Source organism: Leptinotarsa decemlineata, unplaced genomic scaffold, assembly GCF_025532065.1.
Source record: "Leptinotarsa decemlineata unplaced genomic scaffold, Ldec_3_MD MMD2_tig00026307_RagTag_RagTag, whole genome shotgun sequence".
Classification (NCBI taxonomy): Eukaryota; Metazoa; Arthropoda; class Insecta; order Coleoptera; family Chrysomelidae; genus Leptinotarsa; species Leptinotarsa decemlineata.
Window position 1 is genome coordinate 16,992,655 of NW_027412681.1, and position 13,233 is coordinate 17,005,887.

At 35.4% G+C, this 13,233-nt stretch overlaps 1 protein-coding gene across 1 annotated transcript; it reads left to right on the forward strand.

Annotated features, from left to right (window-relative positions):
• Window positions 1–5,680: 5,680 nt before the first annotated feature.
• Window positions 5,681–10,986, forward strand: LOC111516025 (uncharacterized). Its single transcript, XM_074181118.1, is given in 5 exon segments — window positions 5,681–6,190; window positions 6,449–6,848; window positions 6,851–6,944; window positions 6,999–7,103; window positions 10,483–10,986. Coding segments are annotated over 5 exon segments (1,266 nt in total). The 5' UTR covers window positions 5,681–5,694; the 3' UTR covers window positions 10,654–10,986.
• The last annotated feature ends 2,247 nt before the right edge of the window (window positions 10,987–13,233 follow it).

Sequence of the window (13,233 nt, forward strand, 5' to 3'; positions counted from 1 at the left end):
ACTTTTCTCTATTCAGTTTGTTATATCAAACATTCGTGGAGGAATAAGAATCAGATATCATTCACATGAGTTCTACTTTGAATGAATGGTAATAAATTGTACTCACATGGAACACTGTCACCCTAACTGGTATACACGTGTTTCGCCTTAAGACACTTGCCCTAAGGCTCTTCAGTACCAAATTGGAAAACATTATAGAAAATACACACACTTCATTCATGAATTACGATTTTGAATGTCACGGAATAAGCTTGATCTGCTTATGTCATCGATGACATCGTAATGACATTCATTCACCTATTTGATTTAATCCGTGACATTCAAAATCGTAATTCATGAATGAAGTGTGTGTATTTTCTATAATGTTATCCAATTTGGTACTGAAGAGCCTTAGGGCAAGTGTCTTAAGGCGAAACACGTGTATACCAGTTAGGGTGACAGTGTTCCATGTGAGTACAATTTATTACCATTCATTCAAAGTAGAACTCATGTGAATGATATCTGATTCTTATTCCTCCACGAATGTTTGATATAACAAACTGAATAGAGAAAAGTATCTTCTGTATAATTCAGTGTTCATATAGAAGTATTTGTTTCGAAAGAATTTTTTCTTTCGTGTAATTCAATGTTTATATGAAAGTAGTTGTTTCAGGAGGACTTTCTTTCAGTTTGTGTCTGAAAGTTACTTCTTTGCATGATCTACACATCCATGTATAGAGTTACTTATTTTCAAATTGATTAATCCTTCCTTTCTTTGGAAGATTCTCTCATCCATTTTTTTGTATCAGATGGAGTAGTAGAAGGCCAAAAACTTTCTTTCCCAAAAAAAAAAGTAAGATTATTCTATCAAGAGATGTGATTTTTGACGAGAGGCGTCCTCAAATCGAAAACCAAAATGTTAAACATCAAATAATAATGCATATTGATGAAATGAATAAAGCAAAAGGAATTTTAAATTGTACAAAACCTGAATGAAATTCCAGTAGAATCAGAGATAATGAATTCAGAAAAGGAAACGAGAAATCTTGAAAGTAAATTGTCAAATATTCAAAATAAAACGTCAATCATTGAAATGCCATCAATAGAAACTACGTCTGAAGTGAATCAGAAAAGGATTACAAAAAGGCCAGTCTGGTTAGATGACTTTGAAATCTACATGGCACTAAATACAGATTCAATAACAGAAAATGTACCAAAAAACTATAAAGATATTGATAATTTACTACAAGATGATGCAAAAGAATGGAGAAATGCAGTGAGAGAAGAATTAGACTCCTTAATGGAAAATAATACCTGGACTTTAGTGGACTGTCCTGATGAAGTGAAACCTATAACAAGCAAATGGGTGTTCAAGCAGAAGAAAAATGTAAATGGACACGTAGAAAGGTACAAAGCTAGACTGGAAGCAAGAGGTTTTCAGCAGAAAGAAAACATTGAATACAAAGAATTGCATGCTCCTGTTGCAAGATGAACAACAATTAGGTTATTTATGTCAGTAGCAGTCCAATACAGATACCCATTGTTCCAGATGGATGTTAAAACTGCCTTTTTGAATGGATTTCTAGAAGAAAATGTATATATAGAGGTTCCAGATGGAATGGATTGCGAGAATGAAAAAGTATGTAAGCTGAATAGGTCATTATATGGCTTGAAACAATCACCAAGATGTTGGAATGAACGTTTCAATCAATACATACTGAAAATCGGTTTTGACAGATCTGTCAGTGATTACTGTTTATATTCCAAATTCTGTGATGATGAAATAATATATTTGATTATTTTTGTCGATGACTTACTTCTTACTGGAAATAGTCAACAAGGAATAGAGAGAGTGAAAAGGGAACTAAAGAAAGAATTTCATATGACTGACCTTAGTAAAGTAGAATTATATATGGGAATGCATATCCAACAAAATTTGGAGAAAAATGAGCTGGTCATCAGTCAGAAATAAAATATCGAAAGTCTTTTGAGAAAATATGAAATGGAAAACTGTAAATCAGTAAGTACTCCAATAGAGAAAGATTTGAAATTAGAGAAAATTTCCGATATTAGTCTGAAAACTGACAAACCGTATAGGGAACTCATTGGTAGTCCTATGTTCATTATATTAACTGCACGTCCAGATATTTGCTTTGCAGTAAATTATTTGAGTCGTTTTCAAGATTGTGCAGGAGAGGAACACTGGAAACACCTCAAGAGAGTTTTGAGATATCTACGCGGAACTTCTGAACTGAAACTTTGTTACAGGCGACGAGAAAAGGCTCCAGTAATTATTGGTTTTGCTGATTCTGATTGGGCAAATGACATCGATAGGAAATCAACTTCTGGTTATTTATTTAAATCATTTGGAAATCTGATTTCTTGGACAACAAAGAAACAACTGTGTGTTTCACTTTCAACTACTGAAGCTGAGTACGTTGCTGCTTGTAATGCTACTTGTGAAGGAATTTGGTTGAAAAATCTGATAACTGACATGAGAATAGACTTTTGTAGTCCCATACAAATATTTGAGGACAATCAAGGATGTATTCAGCTTTCCAAGAATCCCGATACAAAACGGTCCAAACATATTGATATAAAATATCATTTCATCAGAGAAAAAGTAATAAGCAAAGAAATAGAGCTGAGATATGTGGAATCGAACAGGCAAGAAGCAGATATATTGACGAAAGGACTGACAAGAGATATGTTTTTAGAGCTCCGAAGTCTATTAGGATTGAATGATGGACTTCTTATTCAGGTGGGGTGTTGAGTTATGAATATGAGAACATCATTCAGTTCAGTTGATTTATAATTTTATTTCATCTAGTTGAAAATAGTGGCTATTGTATAAAAAAAATAGGAAAAAAGTTTGTTTGTGTCAATAAAAGTCAAAAGAAACATTTCATTTTCTTTAACTGAGGAAAGTTATTAATTCCAAAAGAAATGAATATTACATACACACTGGGTTGTAGTTCTTATGCTATACAAGAATAATCGGTACCTAAATTAGGTGGTTATTAGTAAAAGGTAGAATTTGTAAATCAATTACACTCTTAACTTTTGGACATCAGCTTAATTTTGAATATGAATTGACCTTCTGGTATAATGCCGAAAAGTTTCAACAATGGTGAGTGGACACCCGAACCTGAACGTTTACCCTTATTTATTCCCAGCGACTCCAGCAAGTTCAACTTCTGTCCCTTAGCTTCCACATGGAGCATGTCGTACATAGTGTTGAAATCGTGATCGTTCTACATAGGTATAATTGCTCTTGATAACAGATTTTCTCTGATCTGTTATCATTTCTATCTGTGACTTGTTCTTCATTTCTCTTCCCAAGGAATCAACAGTCTTACATGGTATATTGATATTTTGTTTATATTATTTATTTTCATCAGATGTTTTTCCGGTATATGGGAGTGTCTTGTTTATAGTTGTCTGTAAGGGTTGGTTTATGATAAATTTCGAAATTGTTTGATATTGATTTCTGTAATAGTTATCAATTACATAAGAATCGAAATATCCATACGTCCCCAGGTGATGGATAGGGGAACGGCTAGGGGACTGGAGGCCCTGTCCTGGAAGCCAATGTGGCCTTACGGACGGGGTCGCCAGACTCATGGTCAGGGGCAGACATAAGTAGGGTGAGGGGAACTGAAACCCCCCCAAGCCTTTGCAAAACATGCCACCGTGGAGCAGCCTACCCAAGCTATAGTGTAAGGAATCGTACCGACAGATGAATGGCCGCGGGGTGATATGCGGTTACGAACGATCCCCTTGGGGAACTGGGCGAAATCTCATTGTAATCAGCCTACCTTTGGTAATGCGTGGCTATATCAGAGGTGACCAACTCTTCCCTTGCTACTCGTGGAAACACACATGAATGAAACAAACACAAAAACAGAAACAACTAAAACAAAAACCAATCCCGAGGCTGGACAGAAGTGCTCACCTCAATCTAAGGCGGTAGCTGAGGATGCACAGAAATGTCCACCCCAATCTACCGCTTGGAACGAGGCTGGACATAGCAGATCACCTTGTGATGTAATACAAAGGCCAAGGCGTGAGCACATTTTTGGCGGCGAGGCCAAAAGAAGAAAGAGAACGAAGGAGGCAGGAGTGGCAGCAACTATAAGTGCACCCGCCTTCTTCCCCACTTCCCCTTCAACAGCAAAGGCACTTCCTGCGGCGGGCGCCAAGAGCTCCACCTTGAATAAAATCAAGGAACCGGCTGCCTCTGCAGGAAAGCTCCCTCCCTTGTGCACCTCCACAGAGGGAACCTCAAGAAGGTTGAAGAAGCCGCATAACGACAGTAATGTCACTGCATCTTCCAAAACCTTCGCGGAGGCCACCGTGAGACACCTCAAGTTTGCCAAAGAGAGTGTGTGTTCGGCGAGTCTTGGCCTACACCTGCCAATATAAAGGAGATGTCTCTGAGTGACCTGTCCATCTTCCTGGAAAGGACAGGATGGACTATGACCTATGACCTGTGAAAGATATGAACTTTAGCGATTGGTAAGATATCTACCTGAACTTTCATCCTAGCAGTTCTTTGTTATAATGAAGTTAGCCTGATAGAACATGAAATACAACTGGAGTCATGTGGTAAAAGTTGTTACACCCTTCATAGGCTAGGTCACGATATCTGTTTTGGGAAATGAGGTGGTTTTGGTCACGGATCTTCTCATCTGATTCATTCCTAGTTCCAAAACAGAAAACTGTACACACCTCAGCAACTTTTAATGCTTTATGAAGTTCAGATCAGACCTTTTGCATTACTTTTCTAATGTATGGAGCTCTGCCTCCAAACATACTCTGAAGTTGCTAGATTCCATCCAGAAAAGAGCCATTCGCCTGATTAGAGACGCGAACATCACGTGCAACCTTGATAGCCTGAAATATCGAAAAAAGGTTGGAGATTTGTCTCTCTTCTATAGATACTTCCACGGGAAGTGTTCAAGTGACTTGGCACTTGGTACTTATAAGAAATATGCGACGAACTGTGGCTACTCATCGTTATGAGGTTAAACTTAGTACACCTCGAACTTCACTGTTTAAGAACTCTTTCATCTAGACAATTGCGTTTATGTGGAATAAACTTCCTGAGAACGTTTCTCGAAATGGATTTAATCTTCAGCGATTCAAATCCAATGTGAATCGCTACTTTCACACAGGCACCGCTCTGATAGCTCCTTAAGGATTTTCCTCTAGTGCTTGTGTTTTGTCTTAAAAAAAATTCTTCCTGCTCAATTTCATAGGAGCCCATGAAGGAAGCTGTCGTAACGACCACAGCCAAACTATTCATCTGATAAGCAGAAGGGCGCTAACGATAATAATAACGGTATTAAGGTTGGCAAATCTGTCGAAACTCTCATCTACACAGTTGAGTGCTGAAAATTCAAAAAAATCTGTGATAATTTCCTCATTCACCTGCCTATAGTCGACAACATGACGGTTGACTTTTCCTACAAAGTGGAAAACTCAACAGTCAATTAAAAACACACACATGTACGTATACAACAGTAAACAGAGTATTACTATTCGGTTGTGAATACGAATGAGTGTACAATTGCTTCTATTGAGAGCATTCATCCAATTGAATTTTAATACCTATATACACTTTCATTATATTCAAAAACCACTAACTAATAACTACTACTAAAAGTTATACATCTCTATCGTTTCAGAACTGGTGGATTATAAAAACCAAATATGAGCAATATCATTGAAGCTATAAGCATCCCAAAAAAAATTTTTACTCTATCTGGACACTGGCCAGGAGCAAAAACAACGATTTTTCAGAGGATATTATTCTGTCTGGAAATATTATTCAGTCTCAGCTTGCTAGCAGAATTACCAAATCACTTCGATGACTATGAAATCCTATCTGAACACCTGTCTATAACAATATCACCAACATCCTACTTGATTAAGTTAATCATTTTCAAATTCAAGTCCGATGCTGTACAACATTTGATTAGTTCGATCAAACTGAAGGAATTCAACAATTGTCCGAAACATTTGAGGGACATCATTGAAGAAACGGTCAAGTATTCCAAATTCCTTGGTCACGGCTATCAGTTGCTCTGCTTCGTAACTGTTTTGCTTTACAGTTTGGTACCAATGTTTACAAAGGCAGATTTACCAGTGAAGTTTTCTTATAACACAGGAAACTTCAAACCAGTAATGTATGCCTTTCAAGTAATTGGTGAGTATTTTCAAAAATTTCTATTCTAACATGTATATGGTGGAATTGGCCGATACTTGATGAAAATCGATAACTGTCGTATTCAAAAAACACTTTATTGTGGGATTTCCACTAAATAATTTTAGAAAAACGCAACACGTGTTTCGCCATACAGTGGCTTCTTCGAGCGTGATCAAGTGGAAAGGTGAATAAATTTCAAGCAGAGTTGAGACATGCCCGAAGAAGCCATTAAATATATGAGTAGTATTCTATAAGTAGATATTGAAGGCTTGGTCAGCGCAGCATCAAATAATTCTTCTATGGATATATTAGCGATGAGTTCAATGAGAATATGTGCTGCTCAAATAGAAATACTCAACAGAAAGATCATTGGCTTGAGCGACGAATATGAAAAATATAGAACAGATCACATCAAAACGCAACTTAAAGAATGTGTGAAACATCACATGAAAATAATAAGGTATGGCAAAAGTAATGAGAAATATTACAGTAGGATGACATACTCCACTTTCTATGTTGCATGTTTCCACCAAATTCATGTGCTTATAACTTCCTATCTCCACCAAATTTTCGTCATCAAACCTGATCAAGTGGAAAGTTGGATAAATATCAAGCTGAGTATGATAATAATTGAACAATCTTCAACGTTCACAGGTACCACAAAATTTTGAACAAAGTATTTTCCATGATAATATTAACGCAGTATGCTACGAGTGCAGTTGTCATTTGCAACCTTGGATTCCAATTAGTACATGTGATAATTACCTAAAATATTATTTCTGAATTGTAATATGTGATCATTTTTCAGGTTAATCCTATGAGTTTAAAGTTCGTATGTATGACAGTATATTTCAGTGCCATGATGATTCAACTAGCTATGTATTGTTGGTTCGGAAATGAAATCATAGCAAAGGTAATGGCAGGTATTTCAAGTTTTCTTTCATGTAGAAAGTAAGTACGAAAGTATGAAGATTAGAGGTACAGTGCACCTCCAATCTTGGAAACGATGACATAGATGCCAACCACTAGCGTCGATGAAGCGTCAGTAAGAAATTCCTATAGATGTAAAGAAAACCACAAACAGTTTCGAAGATAAAAAAGTAATGCGAAGCAAGTAATCAGAAAACCTACCTAAATATAACCTTTCTAAATATTAAAGGTTATATTCACGAACAGATATAACTCACACAGCTACACCCTATTGTATTTCTTGGTACTGTCTGTTTCGATTCACTTCAAACTATTTTGGATGATTTGTTATCCTTAACACCAACCTCTAAGTCTTATTAGGGGTTGATGACTAGTTTTCCAAACTTGTGTAAGATTTTTATATTTTGGAAACGGCAGGTGACGAATCTGCAGTCAGTGTAGCAACGGCTTCAATAGTGGAAATTCCTAACCATCTAGTTTTCCATCTACTGTTGATCTTGAACTCACAATCTTTCAAAATTCAAATATCAAACAGCTATCCTAGCAGTAGTTTCAATTACTATACAAAAAAGTAAATAAAGGAATGTTTAGAGTGAGTCATTCGTCACTGTTCCTAGATTCCAATCAACATGTTTTTAGTGTTGAACTTTTGAAGTCATCTGAAAGTTTATTGTCATGTGACGCCCCCCCACAATTTGACTCACTGTCATTCATTTAGTGGCCATTGTTCAAGGCATGCTGAGCAAAACTATACGTCTCTGGTTTATGAAACCTAATATGAGCAAGCTGCTCCTGAAATCGATTAAATTCTTTTTGGCATTTTTCATACCGTTAATATGTTACCATCATCTAATTTTTCGGTTTGTTCAGTAATTTTTGACACCAGCCTTACAGTGGAAGCTGAATAGAAAGACGGAGGACGAATCTTATTCAGTGATCTATGTCGATTCTCAACATTACCTTTGAGCTGTATTGCCTTTGATTTGTCTTTGATATTCGTTAATTGAGTCTTTTGTTGATCTAATGAATATCGTCATTGTAAACGGAGGTGTCATTTGTTTTTCCTGTCCAATACTTGAAGTATTTAAAAGCTAATTTTAAGTTAAATTTTTCAAAATTCTGGATACACTCTATTGTGTTCTAGATCATATAAAAAAACTTAAACTTCAAGTCTTTGCCTTTCAAAACAGACAAAGAAAATCTCAAAATTTTCGTAATCAATAAACCAACTAGGTCTGAAAGGTATCGGTCACTTTCAGCCGTTTCCTTGAAATTTTTTTCGAGGTTCGAGGTTTTCGAGGTTGAGGTTGAGTGGAAGAACAACTCAGTAGCACTTGTGCTAACTAAGTTGAACTTCGCCTTTAGTTATGTCAGCAACTAGCTCTCTAATTTATTTAAATATTTGTATATAACTACAGCTGGGTAACAATAAAGACGATTATTATTATTATTATTATTATTATTATTATTATTATTATTATGTATTCTTGTCGCTCAAGAAAAACGTTGAAAGCCTAAGACAAAAAAAGGAGTTCCATCATCTTGTGGATGAAATTGGAAGGTATCACAGATATATCTGAAAGGTCTAGTATTCTTTCCATTTATGTCAATTCCAAACTCTTATCGCGTTTTTCATATCTAGGACATTCAAGAGATTTTGATCTTCGCTGTCTTCAATTTCGTATGAAAACATAATATTCTGGAATCCGTTGTTGAGAATAGGCATGAAATCCTTTTTGAGATAGATAAATATACTCTATTGTCAAGAAGATGATAGACAAGGCACTCCAAAATCCATTTGTACAACCATAATTTAGGAATGGTTCAAGTTTTAAGCTTGGTTTGAATATGATTTGAGTTGTACAAGACAGGTTCGCTGGTAAACCTGGTCGGTAGCCGGGCGGTTCGACGTGGGTGCTTCGTTCACTCACTCAAATCAACCGCCGTGTTGGTCGCTGGTTCAAGCCCCAGGCTGAACGATCGATTTTCACTTTCTATCGTCCAACCCGTGTTAGGAATCACACGTTAAAAGGTAAGACCTCGTTTCAACTTCTGAGGGTTGTCGTTCGTAGGGGTGCGACAGCTGGTTAACGGAAAACAGATTTTAAAGAGATTTAATCCCATACGCGTAGATAAATTATATATTATCTATACAATAGAAACAAAAGCAAACATCTAAATATATATTAGAATTCAATAAATTTGGATGTAGTTGACATTACGTGGTAGAAAATTATTATGAAGAAAAGAGAATAATTGAAACTATGATTTTTACCACTTTCATTCGTAATTAACGTTACTGCAGTTTCTCTTATCTACAGATTAATATACCCCCAGATCAAACAATCAGGAATAAAGAAATGGGTAACTTTAACATATTGTGGTAAAAGAACAGAGATAATAAGGTACGTCTTTCTTCAGAAAAAACAATGTGGAAGCTCTAGTGTCCGGAGTGTAAAAATGTGTGACAAAGTGGTCGAAATTTCTTAAAACAGTATATTGAACATGAAAGGTCCTTCAGACTAGGTAAACATGATTCGACGTTTTCAAACAATTCCTTGGCACGCAACTACAAGTTCCTGAATCTAAACGATTCGGAAATTTTGCACTATGCAAACTCAATTATTTGGAAATTCATAAGCATGAATATTTCTGGTGCAACCTATTAAATGATCAAATCGATTTAGTTTACTCACCGGTTTTCAAATAACCGTATCCACATTGTCCCAGCTACAGGTGATTTTTGTGATGTTGATGAAAAAATAGTTGATCGTTCAACCTAGATTTCAACACACTTGGTAGATCTCAAAACAAGAGAACTATTAGAAAATACTTATATTTCAGGATCTAGCATTACACTCATAACAGTAGGAATCCCAAGACGACATAATTGCTACAAGCTCTACTTCAAAATATTACAAAATATCTGAATGAAGCAGGAAGTAAATAAGCAAAAAGAAGCTGTAATACAATTTGTGAATCATCTTAACATGCAATTTAATTTATTTTTATGCCCTACCACTACAATTTCTATTCTGCAACATAAACATTTTCTATTCTGTTATATGTTCTTCGTTATTCTGCTTTCATATTATTGTCCAAATTATTCTTTCTGTACACCTTTTAGCATTAGATTAGTTTTTTCGGGTTTTGTGTAGTTATTAATTTCTGACGACTGTGGTCGGAGGTTATTGAAATAGTGAAATGATGTCTTTATTCATTAGTTTTTCAATTGTATATAGCGATTTCGATTCTGTGCATCATAGATTTCCAAATATATTCATGAAAACTTATACTGGATTTGTATCAAACGAATATCAACATTTTCGCTTCAACCAATAGCATTTCTACATACTTTTCAGAGCTTAGCAATAAGTGATGCTTGCTATGAATTCAAATGGTTTGAATCAGATTTGGAGACAAGAAAGACAATAATTACCATAATGGAACGCAGTAAACAACCTTTATTCCTCAAAGTCGAAAAATTTTCAATATTGTCTTTACAAGCTTTCACATCGGTAAGTAATTTTTGAAATGGTTATTACAATGTATCACCGTGCCAATCACATATCTTCACGTGAGGTCTAATTCTCTATTGATGAAATAATTTACCTGATATTTGAAAATTACCAAGATATATTTTTTTCAAAACCCATTTTATTTTGCTTTAAAATATTTATATCAATTTCAACTGAATAAACAGTTCATACAAAATGCCATAGAGAGATAGAGTCAGTTTCATATGCCGCCTTATCAGTTGAATAGTATTACTATCTTCTTCGAAGATAATATTGAAAATATGAAATTTAAAAAGCAGAGAACTCGCTAGGGAAATGTTCTGTTTCATAAACACTTTGAAATCAGATCCCTAAAACGTGATCAAGCGGTCGTGATCCAAAAACCAGACAACGCTGTTCGGGTGCTGATTCACGAATGCTTTATTTTCGGGTTCTGATTCAAGTTGCCTTGCAGTGAAAGGCAGAAGACGAATCTCGTTCGGTCGTCGATAGCAAAGCTTGGCTTCTTAGGAGGAGATATAATTGCCTTCAATTAGATAGACAGGTCAATCATTATCATTATGATTGTATGAGTCATAAATTGAACAATATATATTTTATCCGGAACTCTGGTAATAGACATTCTCCGTGGAATCTTCAGGTGAAAAACAACTATGTAAAATTAAGAGGAATTTTATCACAATTCATGTTGTTGAAAGAGTTCCTGGACATTCTTCAGTTGGGAATTGTTCACCATTGATACAGTCACTTTTTTCTTATGGTATCCTAGGCTGGGGAGATGTGATTGACGTATATCTTGAGAACCTGAATGAAATTTAGCGATTTAAGTATTTTAGAAACAATTGTTGGGAAAGCTCTATATTATCTGACCGACGACTCATTCAATTAAGCTCGCATATATGATGTTAGACAACTTAACAGCCTGAATATTCTGTGCTTTCACAATGTTCTCAAAAAAAAAATAACTCATTTTTATTCAGGAAATTAAAAAATGTGAAAAATGTATTCCTATTCGTATGTCAGTTACGTAAAATTGATTGATTCCTTGTTGCAGGTGATTAGAACTTCTTATTCGTATTTTACACTGATGCAGACACTGTATCAAAAAAATCAAAATTAACACCAAGAACTTAGTATCACAACCCACAAGAGAAAAAATGTAAAATTTATGTTAGTATCAAGATAAATATACCAATGATGTTCAATGTTTAATAAATCACATGCATATCAGCAAGCTTTGTACTTTCTACTATTAATGTTCAGTTCTTCATTGTTTTCAGTCATATGACTCCGACCTATAATTGTGAATTACATGATTGACATTTTTAACGGAAATTTTGTCAACCCAACAGTTCTTCAACTAGCTTTTCTGATAGTGTAACGAGATGGGCTTTTCAGAGTAAATGATAATAATTTATGTATGTTATCCAGGGTGTCCATATGGTACATTCACTACATAGCAGCAGCAATACCAACTTCATAAGGACATTTTTTGGTTGGATCAGACATGCCCAGACATGTGGATTGGTAGGTGCCGTTCACCGGATTTTACTCTTTTCAATTTTTTTCTTTGGGCCTATATAAAATTTAATGTTCATGTTACGCAACCTGAAACTTAAAACTCGTGCTATCATTACCTCAAAAATATTTCAGAATGTTGAAAATGAGTTCGAAAATGAACTGCTTCACTGTCAGGGGGTTTAGGAGAACATTTCAACCATTTGTTCAGACAGTTTTTGTATGTATAAAATGAATAATAACGAGATTGAGAAAAAGATAACTTTCGTTCTATGGCCTGAAATCAACACTTATCTAGTACAAACGATGTTACTATTTTATTTCACTTTTCAATGAACATTTTTTCCAAAAATCTGACAGGATGACGGAGTTATGGAATTTCTAGTCGCAAATTCAAACATCAATAACTCCGCCACTGGTTATCGAAATTAAAAAAGTGAAGGTCCATGTATGAAGAATTGACGTTTCGCTGGCGCTAATGTCTAGCTTCCTCAGAGATTAATACATCCTGCGTTAATATCTCCGATGACTGTCAGATATTAACTCTAGCGCCAGGGAAACGTTAATAAGAAATTCCAAAAATCTGCGGCCTCCAAACACGGAAAATAGTGACACTGAAATACCTTTCATTAGAAATATCACAGAACATCCCTTTCCATCTGAAAAAATGCGAGTGTGCTTTAGACCTTCAGACCACACCACCACACGACTATATACAGGGCTATTCAAATTCGTTTCTATACATGGGGATCTCGTAAACGATAAGAGATAGAGTGTCGATTTAATCGTAGAAAAGTTGTGTATTTTAGAGACCTGTTCAGTGATCTGAAAAAATCGAATATAGCTCTTTTGGTTCTGGAGATATACAGGAAAAACAAAAAAATCCCAAATTATGTTTTTGCCTATATCTTCTTTATTCGCAGACATATTGAAAATCTGTCCACATTTTGCTATTGGCACTTGATGTGGGCTCTCAGAATGTATCCATGAATCTTTTATACAGGGTGTCATCTGACTTGGGCCACCCCAATCTTTGAATTTTTAAATACGGACCTGTATTTTTTGTTGTAGTTTTTG